The sequence below is a fragment of the Salvia miltiorrhiza genome, chromosome 4 (assembly GCF_028751815.1).
Source record: "Salvia miltiorrhiza cultivar Shanhuang (shh) chromosome 4, IMPLAD_Smil_shh, whole genome shotgun sequence".
In the NCBI taxonomy this organism is placed as follows: domain Eukaryota; kingdom Viridiplantae; phylum Streptophyta; class Magnoliopsida; order Lamiales; family Lamiaceae; genus Salvia; species Salvia miltiorrhiza.
This window is the reverse complement of record NC_080390.1, coordinates 50,373,426-50,390,469: the sequence shown is the minus strand read 5'-3', so window position 1 is coordinate 50,390,469 and position 17,044 is coordinate 50,373,426. Positions and strand designations below refer to the sequence as shown.

The following is a 17,044-nucleotide window of genomic DNA, read 5'->3' as shown; positions in this document are numbered from 1 at the left end:
GTAATCCAAGCTCAAGTCAATTGTTAATGACGACGAATTGATATGAGAGGTAAGAAAGATGTATATTGAATATATTTCTTTCGTTATAATAAAATTGTTTAATAGTGACACAATTTTAATGACGTAAAGAGATATGTCACAAAATTTATTTCATCTTTAAAGGCGTTACTTTGAAGGATTAGCCTTGATAAATAAAATAATTAATTACCTCTAAATCCTTAAACTATAGTTATTTTTCGTTTTTTTCCCTCAATCTTTGAACTTCCCATAAAAAACCACTGAGTATTGATTTTTCCCAATTTTCCCATGATGGATTTTCTGGCCAAATCCGTACACACATGAAATCAGAATTATCTGACGTGGACACGCTAGATACTTAATAAAATGACGTCGTGTGTATTGTACATAAACGACGTTGTTTCGCGTGTTCTTGTTCAAATAAAATTAGGGTCCTCGCTGAAACCCACAATTAGACTCGTCGACAACTGAGAAGCATCGCGGCGGTGGCGGGTTGTACTTCCTGGTGATGCGGAGGACCATCGACACTGCTGTTGTCACGGTGATGCGGCGGTGTGTGCGTTGTACTTCCCGGTCATAAATTAAGAAAGAAAGATGAGCTTGAGGGCGAGCAAATGGTGGACGGCGACGGTGGAGGCCTGTACTGCGGCTGTCCATCGAGAGAGAGAGTAAGGGGTTAGGCGGTGATCCTTGTGGCTACTTCTCAACCGGTCGATGGAGGAGGAAGGTGGCTGGGCGGCGTTACTGTTGCCGCGGCGGCGAGGCGATTGGGGATTGCTGTTCGATTGCAATCGAAGTAGATGGGGCCTAGGGTTAATGGGATTTGGAAGATTGGGGATTTTCCCCATCTGCGTCAGAGAGAATTTGGAGTGGGCGAAAGGGCGGCCATGTCGTGGTTACCACGGTTGTTGTCGCCGATGAGACAGAGGTGGCGGATGTCCGCCGAGAGAGAAGAAAGAAGACAGATTTAGGGAGAAGGGTGTGTGTGTGGCATCCGTATAGGGTTATGTGGCATACACTGAACACGTGGACGCCACATTTTAAGTGAATATCGTCACATAAGATAATCCCGATATCGGATTTGGCCGAAAATTACCGTCATGAGAAAATTGAAAAAAAACGATAGTTGATGGATTTTAATAGGAAGTTCAATGATTGAAGGAAAAAACGAAAATTGACTATAGTTTAAGAATTTAGAGGCAATTAACCCTAAATAAAAATAATAAGGTTAATTCATTGTTTACTTTGTTGGATTGAAACTTTGGGATATCCCAAACCCCTTGATTGTTGATAAACATGGTTTTCGTACCTTAATTCCACATGATTTATTGTCATTTCCCTTTGTATTTTGCTTGTGAATGTGTGTTTGTATCATAGTGTTGAGATTTATGAAGATTTTATGCTTGATTGTAGATTTGGTATGATTTTAGGAAAAATCAAGGAATAATTGAAGATATGTGAAAGCATGGGGGTCGAAGTACGGTTCGATATGAATCCGTGAGCGCAAACGGTGGTCAAATCAGAGCTCGAACGAGGGAGAACGAAGCCGAGCAAGTCGACTGCGCAGAGAACAACAGAGCCCACGGTTCCGGTAGCTACTGCGGGCCCGACCGCGGGCCACTGCTCCAAAATTGTCCAAACTGCACCCGTGGTCTGGGCCGCGGGCCTCTCCAACAGCTCCCCCAGGGTCATGTACCGCGGTCACGGCCGTGAGCTCGGGAAGAAGGCGGAAATTGTCACTTTGTGGGCCCTAGACAAGTTTTTCACCCCCAACACTCCTTAAACCTTCAATTTGGGGGAAATTCTCCACAATTTTTCCACCCCCAACAGTCAAATTCCAAACCTTAGTCTATGTATCCTCTACCATTTTTCTCTTTTTTCACACATAAAAACAATACTACAATCAAGGGAAGAAGGGGAAGACTTGGAAATAAGCTCATCAAGACTACATGATAAAAGATCAAGATTATATGGATTTGTCTATGAATCTCTATCTTTTTATATCTTCGTTTATGTTTTCTTATGACTTGGGTTTTGTTTTGATTATGAATATGCTTAGCTAAAATTCTTTATGTTGGGGATTAAACTAGATGATTTATGTAGTGGATTGACATCTTTGTTTAATATATATTTTGATTGTGCTTATTATCTTTTTAAGCCCTAGATTTATTTCTTGTATGAATGGTTGGTGGTGAAGGCGGTTCTTACCAACACTCTTTAAGATTTAAATCATATGACCTAACCTGATTCCTTCTGATGATTCCAGATGAAAACTCCTATGGATGGGTTGCCTTTCCTTATGCTCTCTTCCTTTTCTTTTGTTCTAACGGTCGGAAATATTTGAAAATATTGATTACTTGGTGGGTTTCTCGAGTAATGACTAAGTTATTCTAGGAAAATCTCTCAAAAGCCTCCCTTGTAATTATAATACTCCTTCTATATATAGGCCGCATAACCTAAAGGTAGTTTTGTTTATTTACCTAACATTACGGATGACATTCTTGTCTTACCCATTTCTTTTGAAAAGCATCGTCCATGTAGGCCGACAGGTTGTTAGTTAGGAAAAGTGGTCCCCTTAAAGTGAACAGTGACTGACTACTTTTTTAGGAATGGTTATGCCTTCCGTAGGTGCGCTTCCTTCTTTTCGTATAAAGTTATCTTTTTCGTTTGTACAAGTACTCTTTTATGGTTAGTATATGATGGCCTCATCCGATAAAAACTCTACTATGATAGGTCACAGATCTTAGCATGGTTCCAGCTTAGTTTGAAGTTTTCGAGTGAGCTCTGGTCTGCGTGCTCCTTTCCAACTTCCAGATCCCACTTTGAGTCCTTGATATTGGGGTGTTCCATAGTTGTAAAGAGCTTTCCCTCTATTCCCAGAATATGACCCTCCGCTAGGCTCATCTCTGATAAGGCCAGCTCTGGCACTATCCTTTAGGTGAGGGCTTGGGAATATTCAGGATCTCGGCTCCGCAAAGGGACCTCTGTTCTTTGAGTCCCGAATATCATCCTCATCAACCACTCCCCCCTAGTCTGATTGCACTGGTTTCCCCAGAGGAACCAGACTAAAATATTTTAATAAGGGATTTTCCATAATCATTCCTTATCCTGCGGATTTAACCCTTAAATGATGTCATAGACGGCAGCTGTCAAATCATTGCTGCTTTTTTACTTATCCGATAAAAACTCTTCAGTTTCCTAAATGATTATTATTACTTTTTTTTTCTCTCTCTCTCTCTCTTTTTTAAACCGCCAATTTTTGGGATACAACCACCCATTAATTTTACGCCGTTGATACATGACTCTTCGATTCCAATGGTGGATCTTTCTTACACGTGTCAGTCCAGGGATGAGCCTTATTCGTCTATAAATCCCCTCTTTTTTTATTCAAATAAAACTTCTTTGTCTTCCATCAAATTCCTGCAAGTTCTCCCGATTTTCCTTCCTAGCAATCTTTACCTTTTCTGTTCTTCTTCCTCCATCACGGTCCGACGTAAGTTAAGTTTCAACATGTCCGGAACCAGACCAGGTACCTCCCTTCTCTTTTGAACTTTTTTTAGATCATTTCTCCATTTTAGTCTTTTTCTTCTTCCTAGATTTTAATCTTTTCGTTTTTCTGCCCTCTCCCCTTTTGCTCCTTAGAGTTTTGAAACTAGGAGATAAACAATGCCTAAAGCTATTAGGCGACCTAGTATGAGGTTTGATCCTCCCTTGATTTCCACCTTATTACCAGAGGAGTTGGATCAGTGCAAAGCACTTATGGGGAACCATCTTGGCTATGTGGCCAGATATCCTTTAATGCTGGAGGAGGCAACTCCTGAGGTACCTGAGAGTATTCACACCCTAAACACGATTTCTCTATGGCAGAATCAAATCCATGTTGGCCTTAGGATTCCTCCCTGTCATTTTTTCCAAACCATACTTTAATTAATGAAAGTGGTTGAGATTAATAATTTGAAATACAATTTAATTTAAAAAAATATATACTAACTATTTCATATACTATTATCATAAAAATAATAAACGAATATAAATCACGACGTAAGTGATACCCGTCGAAATTCATGATGTAAAGTGACTCATCAAAATCCAACGAATTATACTCTAGTTTTAAGATAATTATTATCTTTTATCTCCTACTTTATCACTTTTATTACTCTCTCTCTCCTACTTTATCACTTTTATATTTTATTAACTACACACTTAAAACATTAATCTACAACTCCTTAATTTCCGTGATGAATCCAAACGTGTCAAGATTCGTGGGACATATGGAGTATATTTTATGCTTATTAAAAGTAACCGGTCGCATGCTAGATCAACCGTCAATAGAAAATGTAGGAGATGTTATGTAAGACTCCAAATTAAAGAGATTTATGGTAATGAATAAAGAGATTTGTTAGACGAAAATCTTATTTATCTAATTTTATAAACGATAGAGACCAAATTACACGAAACATAAATCTATTTACTTTTTTATTAAAACGTTAAGATTGTTTTTACTATTTAGCCTTTTAATTTATTTTTTTAATAAGGATTCGAGCTATGTTGCGAAAATCCGAATTTCTTTTGTTACTTGCACATTAATCAACTGATTTAATTAGTTTAGTAGTATTATCGATTAGAAAAACAAAATATAGTTATGTTCTCGCCAACACTTTGCAATAGCACCGGTTTATGTCCCTGTGTAACTGGAATTCATAATCCAAGCCGCCGAGAACAATACGCCGGAATCATGGTACGCAGCCGCGACACCATCGCATTGACGGCCGAGCAATCGTCTCCTGGCACACGCCGGCGCCGCCACAGTGTTGAACATAGCAGAAAAAGACCAAAGTTTTTGTCTTCAGAAACCGAAACACGCACCCAAATTCAAACCCTAAAATCTAATTTCACCCGCGCCTCCAGCTCCTGTACCAGCCAGCATACGAATTCGTATGGCTGGAAGCAAAACAAGGGCCGCCGGAAGTCGCGCAGGACTCTCTGTCAGCGCAAGTGGACTTATTCTGCGCGTGATGCCTCCAAACACAATGGTGATGTACAATATACTTACGAGCATTATTTTTAATTACCGAAAATATGAAACCAGTGTAATTTTACGTTGTATGATGTAATTTTGATTACTCTTTTATGTTGTCTCGATTTATTGGCATGAATTCGTCAGGCTTTACTTGCATGATACACGATATTTTCTTTAGTTAATCTAATGTATTGAAATTGGAAGATGTATTTGGATTTTGAGCCATAATCGCCAAAAAGCTACCTTTAGTAACAAACTTACTTAAATAAAACCATCATTATGGACAAAATAGTTACTGAGCTTTTGTAATCTCACTGCATTTCCTCAAAAAGCTCTGTCTATTAACTCTATTCCATGTTTTAGTTGATATAGATGTATCAAAACACAGCCTCCCTTGTTATCTTTTGATTTGCCCATTGCAAATGTCCAAGATTTTATTTGTTGACCATGTTCGTAGTTGGACAAGAAGATATTGTTTTTCCTAATATGTCTACGCAAAATTGTGTTTCTTGTAGCTTTCCGCCATATAAGGGAACATCTGATTTAACAAACTGAAATAATGCTTTCCTTACTGCAGATAGGGTTGTTATTGTATCATACAACATACTTGGTGTGGAAAATGCAACAAAACATCCGGAGCTGTACAGCAGGGTGTCACCAGAGTATATGGATTGGGAGTATCGGAAGAAGGTTCTGTGCAAGGAAATCAGGGGATATCAACCTAGTATCTTGTGTTTTCAGGCAAGTGTTAGTTCTTCCTGCAGCACTTATATGTGTTCACTGGCATTCATGATCAAAGATAATGTTCATTTGCTTGTCATATAATTGCATAAAATAAGTTAAGTCATATGAATCAGAGTGCAAAGCGTAATCAGTAATTCTTTCACTTGTTACTTTTGTTTATAACTGCACTTTTCCATCAAATAGCTTTGCAGTTTTAGAAAATTCCTTTTCAGTTGAAAATTCCATGGGCTATATATTGTCATGATTTTGGCCTTCCACTTTGGATTGTGTTCTCTTGATAATGCAATCTCCCAATGTTGGAAGAAATGCTTAAAAGTGTTCTCTCTTTGCTTTAGGAGGTTCTGTAAATTTGCTGTGTTATCTTCTCCAAACTCTATGCTTAATTTAAAGTTGTACTTTCTAGAGTAGCTGCTCACGTAGTTAACCCCTGTGATTGCAGGAAGTCGATCACTTTGATGATTTGAATAAGCTACTTCAGAAAGATGGCTTCAGAGGCCTGCACAAGGTTTGTGCAAAATTATGTCCTATTTGGTTCATTTTGCCACAAAGTTCAAGTTTTTGACTAAATTGATCTTTTGGGTACACTAGGCTCGTTCTGGTGATTCACGTGATGGCTGTGCTATATTTTGGAAATCCGATCTGTAAGATATTCCCCTTTTGACATGATCCATAGCATGCAGTGTACTACTTCTACTACCCCAATAAATGTCAGTTTTTGTGTAATTGAAGTTTTGAATGGCTTGCTTCCATTTTATTCTTATAACCTTAACCACTGAAAAAATATTGTGGTCAAGTTAAATCTTTTGGGAAGGGGTGGGGGGCAGGAAAATACTGTCAAAGTAATCTTCGGTAAGTGTATTTGCTGATTCTGACATTCTGCTTGGCATGATTTAGAATTCTGAGATGTCACTATTTATGTTGTTCAAATATTGTCTGCAGAAGAGTACATATACTATTCCATCTTCTGTACAGTGTAAAATAGTAGATTGGTTTTTGATAAAATTGTCTGTATCTTTGGTCTCTATTTATTTGGAGTAACTATTATGCAGTACACAGCTTGTTATTCTTATCAGTGGTGTTCTATTGCAGATTTACTTTGTTGGATGAAGAAAATATAGAGTTCCAGAGGTTTGGCCTTCGACACAATGTTGCTCAATTTTGTGTTTTGAAGGTATGCCAGTCTTTGGATTTTCAGCAGTGTTGTTAATCTCGACAGTTTTAGCTTTTTGTAAGATAAGACCAAACCAAACTACACACTAATCTTAATTTTGAGCCAAACTTATTGATTATTTATGGTAAAATACTAAGTTTTGTTATCGAAGTTACAATGTTACATATATATCTATTTCCTATTTTATTTCTTTTCTAAGATGAGGCATGCTGAACTTGTTGGCCATCATCAGTACTTTTCTTTTTGTGCTGATTAGTGGATAATTTATGCTTTATGACCCAGATGAACCAAAACCTGCACAAGGCTGATGATACTTCAAGGTATCTACTGTAGTACTGTACTATTTATTTATTTAGTTCTCGGTCTTTTGTGGTGCGTCATGTTCATTAAATATGTGCATTTCTTTTATTTTATTAGTTAAAAACTCTCTGTACATCCTTTTCTTCCTCAGTGCCTCTACCTCTCGTAGTATAGTGGTCGGAAACATACATGTCCTCTACAACCCTAAACGAGGAGATGTCAAACTTGGTCAGGTAATTAAGTTGTATAGAAGTTGCGTTTAACTTTCATATTGGTTGATTTAATTTTTCGTAAGGATAAAAATTGGTATTTGCATTCTTGGAATAAATGGAAAACTACTCCAGAGGGTGGTATTAACAAGGAAGAATGCTTCCTGTAAAAAGAGAAGCCTCGGGCTAAATCCTCACTGCATCCTCCCCTCCCATAAGTCTAAAAAGTAAAGGGAAGAAAGCTTCCTAGGCCTAGCTATTGCCCCTTTCATGTGTCGGCTTAGACTATTAGTTATGGGCTGATGGGAAGTTATGATGTGCACCTACAATCCATACATGTAATACATTTGTGTGAGATTTTTTGTATAGAACATCGATTAAGACTAAGAATGATAATTGCAAGCTAGGGCTGTTAGAACTCTATGCTGACTCTCTTACCCATATGACATTTTTTGACATTGGTTACAGAGTCATAAAAACATATGGGGCTGTACATTGATCACTTGTAGGAAGAGAAGTTTAGATGACTGACACCATAATTATTGTGTTTTGGGCATTAATGTGAATCTTCAACTAAATGCAACATACATAGCACCAGTAGAACTTTTGCATCCTTTCTCTGTCACTTCTGTTTGACTCAAGTCCTCTTCTATCCATAAGAAGGTTCATAAGGTGTTCCTCGAGTGTATTTTCAGTTGAATGTGCAAGTTAGATACGTGAATGATGAGAAATATGTGTAGACTTCCTCTAGATTGACTCTATATTAGATGAGGAAATTAATAAGATAAATGCATGTTCACTGTTTGAATTGGAGTTCGTCTTCTAGTATTAACTATTGGTTTAATTTTTGATGTTGTTGGTTGTAGATGCGGATGTTTCTTGAGAAAGCCTATGAATTATCCCAAAAATGGGGATGTATACCGGTCGTCGTTACTGGGGACTTTAATAGTTTACCACAGGTACTCAGTACTGGCACTCTCATTTACATGCAATCTGAACAAGTACTTTAAAAAACCTGAGATTCATTATTCATTACTTACATTTGGACTGTTCCATCTTATCCAGAGTGCATTATATCAATATGTCGCATCATCTAAGGTAAATCCTGTCACTTATAATATTTTTTTACAGAGCCAACTGATACCACCGTTTACTAACTTCTTGATTAAGCAGTTGCATATCCAGCATCATGATCCAAGGCAAATATCTGGCCAGATTTATTCATCTGGATACACAAAGTCCTATTACCTACATAACCGTATAGCAAGGTTTTCATATTCTACCCTAGCTATTTAACTCATGCTGCCTTTTCTGTCTATGCATGTTAGTTAGATACTGCATGCTGCATTATATGCCCTAAATGACATAGGCTGATGTGTATTGACCGGCCTTCGCTAAATAGATGGACCGATGAAGAAAAAAGGCTTGCTACTGGATCAAGAGACAATAATCTGAAACATCCTTTAGTGCTTCGTAGTGCTTATGCTGGGGTCCCCGTAAGATTCTCCTGCACCTTCCTCAAACTCATTAGTCATTACATAATGACAAGGTTTTGACCTGTGTTTTGCTCAGGGAAGCTCAAAAGTCAGGGGTAAAGCTGGGGAACCACTGGCTACATCCTACCATAGCTCATTTAGCGGAACAGTTGATTACATATGGTATGCCCCTTTATCACATGCTTTAAGATTCTTTACTTTTGATGTCCTGCTTGTTGATTTTTACGTTTGGTGTGTGAAAAGGCATACATTAGACCTTGTCCCAGTGAAAGTTCTTGAAGCTTTGCCTACGCCCAGTTTAAAGATGACAGGAGGTCTTCCGAGTAAGGTATGTCATTTTCCATCGTATTCGTGCTGTATTCTAATTTATAAGATGTTCAGTCCTCCCTTCCCTTTGTACGAAGCTATGTAAGTATTACTGCTATCATTTGCTAAGAATCTATGACAAGCTGGAAATGGCTAGATTCCTGTTTTAGATTTTTGCATATTTTGATTATCATGCAGGAATGGGGTAGTGATCATCTTGCAATTGCATGTGAGCTTGCCTTTGTTGATGACAGTGATGAGGCTTGAACGACTTGATTACACTTTATTTATTTCCTTCAAGACCTTCATTGATGTAGGTATTTCTGTAATTTATTCTCAGCTCTACATTCTTTTTCATTTTCTTTTCTAATTTCCCCAATCTTTTCAAGTTTTTTTATTCTTCGTATTTTTGTGGTTTTCAAATTTGATACGCCTTACACTGAAGAACTTAATTTTACACCAGAAAGTAGTTAAATACGAAGCAGCGTACTAGTTCATTAGAGGGAGTTAATATTTAATATTGTTGAAATAAATAAAGAAAAATGACACAGAAATAAGCAGAGAAACTGGGCTCTGGTAAAATTGCTGCAAATAGCATAAAACATACAGTGACCAAAAGGTCCAAAATTATATGTTGTCTACCTCATGTATATTTCTGATCAGAAAGAACAAATTGATAATATATATATAAATAGGTTAAATATTTATGTTTACGAATAACGACATATCTCCAGTTTTAGTCTTCGTACCTCTGTATATTTGCGAGGTTGATTGCTTACGAGTTTCTTGGAAATTTCCTAGATATATAATGTATGTATATTTAAGTCCCTTAATCATTTTATTTATTTATATATTTTAGATCGAATCCCTTACTAATGAGGTAGGAGACCTATGAAGACTTCCAATTTTATCTTAGATTTGTATATATGATAAAATAACATAAAAATATTGTACTCTCAATTATATTGTGCAAGTTGCAACTTGAAGTTGAATAATACAGGTTCGGATCAACTTGACGTTGAATAGTATATAGGTTCAATTTTTTCTTAAAAAAAAAAACATGTTTCCATTATTTTTCTACTAATAATTAGATCACGTACAACTTGTTCCAGGCCGACCAAGAGAAAACTGAAGTCTCGTCATTGTTCTTAAATTATTTGAACAAAATAATAAAATAATTTATATTTATATATATTAATTTCTCACATGATTCGTGCATGTAAGTTTTGGAGTAGGACTAGGTTGTCATAAAGACTCATTAAAATAATATCAGGCTTGGGGTCTACTTGAATAAATTATAATGGTCGAAACCCAAAATTTTCAATTCAATATGTTTACCGATTCTTCTGGCTCTTGTTTACTTTAATTTCTGGTCGCTCTACTCGGAATATTGTTACCGTAACAGAAAGGGATTTATATTTTTATCATTGATGAGACATTCAATAATAAAATTTTAGTAGCAATTTAAAAATGATAAGGAATTCAAAATCAAATTTTAGAAGTAATTTTAAAATGGGTACAAATTTGCATAAATTTGGGTCTGTTTTGGAATTATATTAGAACTTGGCATGTCGTTGTTTAAAAGGTTTATTAAAAAAGAGGGGCATTTAATTTATACTTTCTCCGTCGACAAAAGATAATCCTAAATGAGAACGATAGGGATTTTAATAAAAATGATTGAAGTATTTTGACTGGAGAAAGAGTTAATTATTGATAATAAATTAATTATATTGTGAGTGAAGAAATCAACTCGTCATGTGATGAAATTGGTAAATAAATAGATGTATTGAGAATGATAAGTTTGGCATTATTGATAAATATAAAAGGAGATTAATTTTTGTGAAAGTTTCAAATAAGCAAAAAATGAAGTATATTTTCTATGATCCAATATATTGAAAGGCAAGGTTTTTTTACCGAATTGTTGTGGGACAAATAGAGTTTTCAACACACAATACTCGTAAACACAAATATAAAAATACGGAGGTCTCTCGTGGGATGTCCGCAAAACAAAATTTATTTAAAAGAAATTGTTAGTACTAGTTTGGTGGCAAAAAAAAAAAACACACTGCAATCCACCTTTTGGAGAATAAAAAGTTAACGTGCTTACATTCAGAGGCCCGAGATTAACGCCCAGCACTTGTCCCACTATCCACTACTGAAAATTGTAAAGCATAATTAACTTATTTTATTTTATTGTTAAGTGATACGTAGAGTCAAGGTCAAGATAGAATATGATGGGTATTAGTGACACATTCCTCCATTTTATTAATAATGATTCACTTTTTTTTTTTTCATATGTTAGGAGCATCTGCAACGCATCTACTCGAGCGCCTACTCGAGTAGAGCGTTGCACTCGAGTAAGGCGTTGCAGGGGGGCCTTACTCGAGGCCTACTCGATCCTTCGAGTATGCACGAGTAATTTATTTTTTTTTTTTAATTCTCTTCTCCTCTTTAAAAATCTCCTCTCTCCTCTTTAAAAACTAAAAAAATCAAGTAGGCTATCAAGTAACCCCAATGCAGCACTACTTACTCAATATGATCCTCCCCTATCAAGTAAGCTATCAAGTAAGCTCATTGCGGATGCTCTTATATTAATAATGATCTAATACGAAAATAATGTTTACTTTATATTATAAATTTATCTTATACTTTATCCTTATAAATGATTCCTATTTTATTTACATACTAAGACTTTTTTTGTGCTCAAGTAAAATAAATCATTATATTGAGACGGAAAAAGTATTAATGCGATATTATTTTAAATTAATTTCTTGGATCTATAGTAATATGTAATGTTGAACCAATTAGTCCAAGAATTTGTTGGAGTAAGTAAAGCAAGAAAATAGACCGGGCGGCTGAGCGCTAGTCCTTCTTTGTCATTTTGTATAAGAGTACTACTCATTAATTAATACCAATACGTAAAAACTATTTTTGTTGACCCACCTTTTGCTTTTGGTCTTTGAGAAAAGTCCTAGAAACAATACCTAAATTTCGTCATGAACATAGCCTACACCCATTCATTTTTCTATAATATTAAAATTATTTAATTATTACTCCCTCCATCCCATTAAAATTGGCAACATTTTCTTTTAGTTTATCTCATTATTGTTGGCTACTTTCTAAAAGAATGCAATAATTACTCTTAATTAAAGCCATTAATTAAGACACTAACCAACCCCTAATTCTAACATATTTAACCCTACGAATTTCTACTCATTTCGCCTAAGTTGCCTAACCCTAGCCGCAACCCCTCAGTTCTCTCTCTCTCATCGCCCGCCTCCCCGTCTGTGAATCTAGGGTTTTCACCCTCGATTCACCGTGGAATCGTGAATCAATTGCTGTTGAAAGTTGAATCACCGTTCGAATCTAGGGTTTTGGACCCTTGGTTCACCTCTCCCGAGTCCGTTGCCTCTGGTTCGCCCCGTTTCACCGCCGCGATGTCGACAAACTCCTACTCCAGTGACTCTCCAGCTTCGTCGGAGCCCATTGCCTCTCTGAGCGGCGTCCTGCTGCACGGCCCACCCGCTATCGAGTCTCCGTTGATTCTCCACTCCTCCTTTCACCCCGCCGCCTCCACTGGCTCTCCGGCGTCGCCAGAGCCTTTCACCTCTCTGAGCGGCGTCGATTGGCCGTCGAATCGGCGTAGATTGGTGTTTGATCTGCCATTTGTTGAGAAACAATATCGTCGGAGCCCGTTGCTTGTGGTTATGCCGTCACCTCTAGTGACTCTCCGGCCTATCCATCTCCGCCTGAAACGCCCGATTCAGATGGGGATTTGAAACAACCGCCTATTTGTAATTTGAAGTGTTTATGTTTAATTTTGTTAAAAATATTGACTTCCTTAAATTTAATGAGTAGATGGAAAAGTAAAAAAATGGAACAGTCGAAAATTTGCCATTTGATGACTTAATTCAATTTATTGAGTAAATAAAATAAAATTGTAAATATTGATTTTAATTTAATGAATAAAATAAATTAGATTTATAAAAAGTGAAAAAGGTGGTTGTTAAGTTGGTTGAGATTAATAAATTAATTAAATTTCACAAACTACATCAAATTGTAGGGACCACACTTATAATCTCCACTAACTATCCATTTCTTAATCTCCGTGCCGAAAAGAATGTTGTCAACTTTAATGGGACGGAGGGGGTATTTTTTTTCTCTAATATAGTACTCCCTCCGTCCACCAATCAACTACCCATTTGCCTCTAAAATTTTGTCCACCAATTTACTACCTACTCTGCTTTTTTTACATATATACCCCCCTTACTTTTTAAATTACTACACTTTACCTACATGGCCCACCTTATTCCACCATTATTTATGTAATTAGTCTCCCCTAAAATTATTATTATTATCGTTGTTGTTGTTGTTGTTGTTGTTGTTGTTGTTATTATTATTATTATTATTATTATTGATATTGTTGTTGTTGTTATTATTATTATTGTTATTCTTATTATTATAATTATTATTATTGGTATAATTATTATTATTATTATTATTATTATTATTATTATTATTATTATTATTATTATTATTATTATTGTTGTTGTTGTTGTTGTTGTTATTGTTATTATTGTTGTTGTTATTATTGTTATTATTATTATTGTTGTTGTTAATTATTATTATTATTATTATTATTATTATTATTATTATTATTATTATTATTATTATTATTATTTTGTTATCATTATTATTATTGTTATTATTATTGTTGTTGTTGTTATTATTATTATTATGATCATTATTATCATTATTATTATTGTTAATAGTATTATTATTATTATGAGTATTATTATTATTATCATCATTATTATTATTATTATTATTATTATTATTATTATTATTTGTTATTATTATTATTGTTATCATTATTATTGTTATTGTTATTATTATTATTATTAGTAAAAGTAATCACAATACATTAACATTACCTTTTTTAGTCTTTTACATCACATTTTTCAACTTTCTTAGTTTTTGTGCCGACCATCAAATGGGTAGTTGATTGGTGGATGAAGAGAGTAATATTATATATTTATTCAATTTTTTGGACAAACTTTGTGTTGAAATAACTTATTGAAATCTTACGTGTCAAATTCCTCTTTCGACTATTTTTATCTAAGAATCTTAGGATCACTTGAATCTTTTTTATCGAGAAATCTTTCTATCCCAAAACAACAAGATAAAAAATCTAATGTTCTATTATTGTTGTTGCAATTTCGATTGTGACCAACATAAATCACATGAAATTTCATTAAGAAAAAAAATGAAGAACTAGAATGTTTCGCTGCTGCAATTTTAATTAGATAATTATCGATCGATAGAAGACAAAATCTGAATAAAATAGTTTAGGACTTTTAACTGTCTTGCAATTTGAAATAGCCGTTCTTTCCATTTAATTATATAATATGATGTCATTTTTAATTTTTCACATAATTGTATTTTTGTCCGATCAATATATTTATATCATGTCACTATGTCAAATTCGATAATAATACAATATAAAAAAATTAATAATTTTAATATAAATTTTAAAATTGACGTGCAAAATTAGAATTTTTTAGACGTTGAATTATTTACATGTAATTAGTAACTCTTAAAAAAAATCCTAAAATATTTATATTTATATTTAAGAAGGTTGTTGAAGAAGAGTCGCTGACACGCGTGAGGATTGACACAGTAGTAGGGTGATGTCACTTTCATGACATCATGGTGGCCTTGAGCATCAATTCCAATTTTAGAAAATACTAGTATTCCGTATATATTCTACGTATCAACAAATAAAAAATTTAATACTACTAAATTACTAGGTAATGGGCACTCATAAAAATATCCCATTTAATATAGGAAAAGTCGCATCTGCTCAACTATTGCTTTATTTTTTTCTTTTTTCTTTTTCTCCAAATTGTGTTACAACCTAATATAATTTAGAATAATAAACACACCTTTTACGTAATTGATGTGAAGACATACATAGTTGAGATATAATTTTTTAATGGCAAATGATTTTTTATTTTGAATGGGGGTAATTAATTAAATAGAGGTTTTTTATAAAAAGAAAAAGAAAAAAGCCTTTGAAAGCACAGTAATGCAGACTAGAGGCACGAGACTCGGAAAGGAGCTCGTCAAACAGGAAACAAAGCAATAAGCGATTTAAAAACCATTCAAAAAATCGTCCACCTCCATTTCGTCCGACCAACGGCCTGTGGCGATATTATTCATAACACGCAAACTAGCACTTCCGCTATGATCAATGACGAAGTCCCTCGGCTTCTGACCCATTTCCTCCGCATTTCTGAGGCGGCTTTTTATGCTATCTTCCTGATTCTGTGGAACGCGCGGACGTTCCATACCTTTTGGAGGACGTCCCCGTCGCTTAGGCGGTACTTGCTCAACAAGCATTTGCATTCCTTGGCTAACCTGCGCCTCTAACCGACTGATACGACTATCAATATCTTTTGGAGCAGTAGTGTGCAAGTCTTTGCTTTGCCCACCTAAATCACCATCTAGTTTTTTAGCCTGGTGACCAACCAACTCTCCAGCTTGCTCAGAATTGCGAGATTCATCCAAATCAGCAGCAACCGTAACAATCTCAGTCGGATCCCCAGCCGGCGTCTCCATCTCAATTTCCTCGTCCACCTCGTCCTCACTACCAGTCGTCTTATGAAGCTCCTGATCAACCGAAACCAACACCGCTGCCTCCGGCTCGTATAACGCTCTCTCCTCAGAGCCATGATCGTCAACCCTCTTGGAATCCAGAACTGGGTTACTGTCAGCCATCTCATGGCCTTCATTCTGGAAATAATGCTGCTGCACCCCCGTCGCCAAATGGCCAAAACTAGAAGTGTTCTGCTGTTCCCCCGTTGTTTGCACGATTGGGACAACAACCTTCTTGCCCTGCTCCACAATGTGTCATTGTTTATGAGTCACCACACCAGACTGATTGTTAGGAGCAGCCGTCAGATTTTCCTGAATAGCTACCGGCTCCACACGTCGCTTTTTTCGACATGTTTCTTGAGAATGCCCAGTTATTTTGCAACGACGACAGTAAAGAGGCAAATTTTCAAAGACAAATTCAACATGGAATGGTGTATCCTCACCATCAATTAAAAGAGTAGAAGGTAGATTTTGCGACATATCAATTTCCACAAGGATTCTAGCGAATTGTCCGAAGTTACGTCGTGCCGACGCTCCATCGATCTTTAAGGGATGACCCAAATATCTGCCAATTCCAGATATAACCTGTGGGTTCCAGTATTCTATCGGCAGATAGTGTATACGAACCCAAACGTCCGTCAAAGGGGAATTCTCTTTGAAAGGATCAAAATTTCGAGTCCATTCACGGAGTCGGAGGAGCCCTTTTGAGAGCTCCCAAACTGCCTTTCCCTTTGCTGTAGCCTTATCTTCAGCCGAAGTAAATCGGAGAGTGAAATAACCTTTTCCCAAAGGAATTAGTTGCCAATCAGAGGCTAAACTCCATAATCTCTGAAGTTCCCACTTTAGTTCCATAGTTGATCTCGGTTTGTCTCCTTTCTGAAGAAACAAACGTCCTGTCAAAGCAAATTCAAAGGCCTTAATCTCCTTAAGATATAGATCCTTCGGTATTTTGAGGGAGAATTGATCGCCCTCCTTAGTAGGCCGCAGATCATGAAAAATGTGAGCAGCCAAATCCTGTATTTTCACCGGCTTCTTGCCAGTAGCCTCCGCATAAGAAACTCTATCGTCATTCTTAGGGGAGATGCTAACGATGTCGGAATAAGTGAGAATCTGGGTGGATTGC

The 17,044-nt window shown here is 36.0% G+C and overlaps 1 protein-coding gene across 4 annotated transcripts; it reads left to right on the top strand.

Annotated features, from left to right (window-relative positions):
• Positions 1-4,601: 4,601 nt before the first annotated feature.
• On the top strand, positions 4,602-9,761 carry LOC131020281 (carbon catabolite repressor protein 4 homolog 5). Of its 4 annotated transcripts, none has more exons than XM_057948997.1 (14): positions 4,602-5,051; positions 5,616-5,779; positions 6,222-6,287; positions 6,371-6,423; positions 6,872-6,953; positions 7,236-7,273; positions 7,405-7,486; positions 8,329-8,421; positions 8,528-8,560; positions 8,636-8,730; positions 8,865-8,958; positions 9,035-9,120; positions 9,202-9,286; positions 9,463-9,761. In XM_057948997.1, exons 1-14 carry the CDS (start codon positions 4,661-4,663, stop codon positions 9,529-9,531), a joined length of 1,431 nt encoding a protein of 476 aa, XP_057804980.1. In that variant the 5' UTR covers positions 4,602-4,660; the 3' UTR covers positions 9,532-9,761. The 4 variants fall into 4 exon arrangements, with proteins under 4 accessions (XP_057804980.1, XP_057804978.1, XP_057804979.1 ...); XM_057948998.1 differs by having other exon boundaries at positions 4,626-5,051; positions 5,616-5,783; positions 6,226-6,287; XM_057948995.1 differs by having other exon boundaries at positions 9,202-9,761.
• The last annotated feature ends 7,283 nt before the right edge of the window (positions 9,762-17,044 follow it).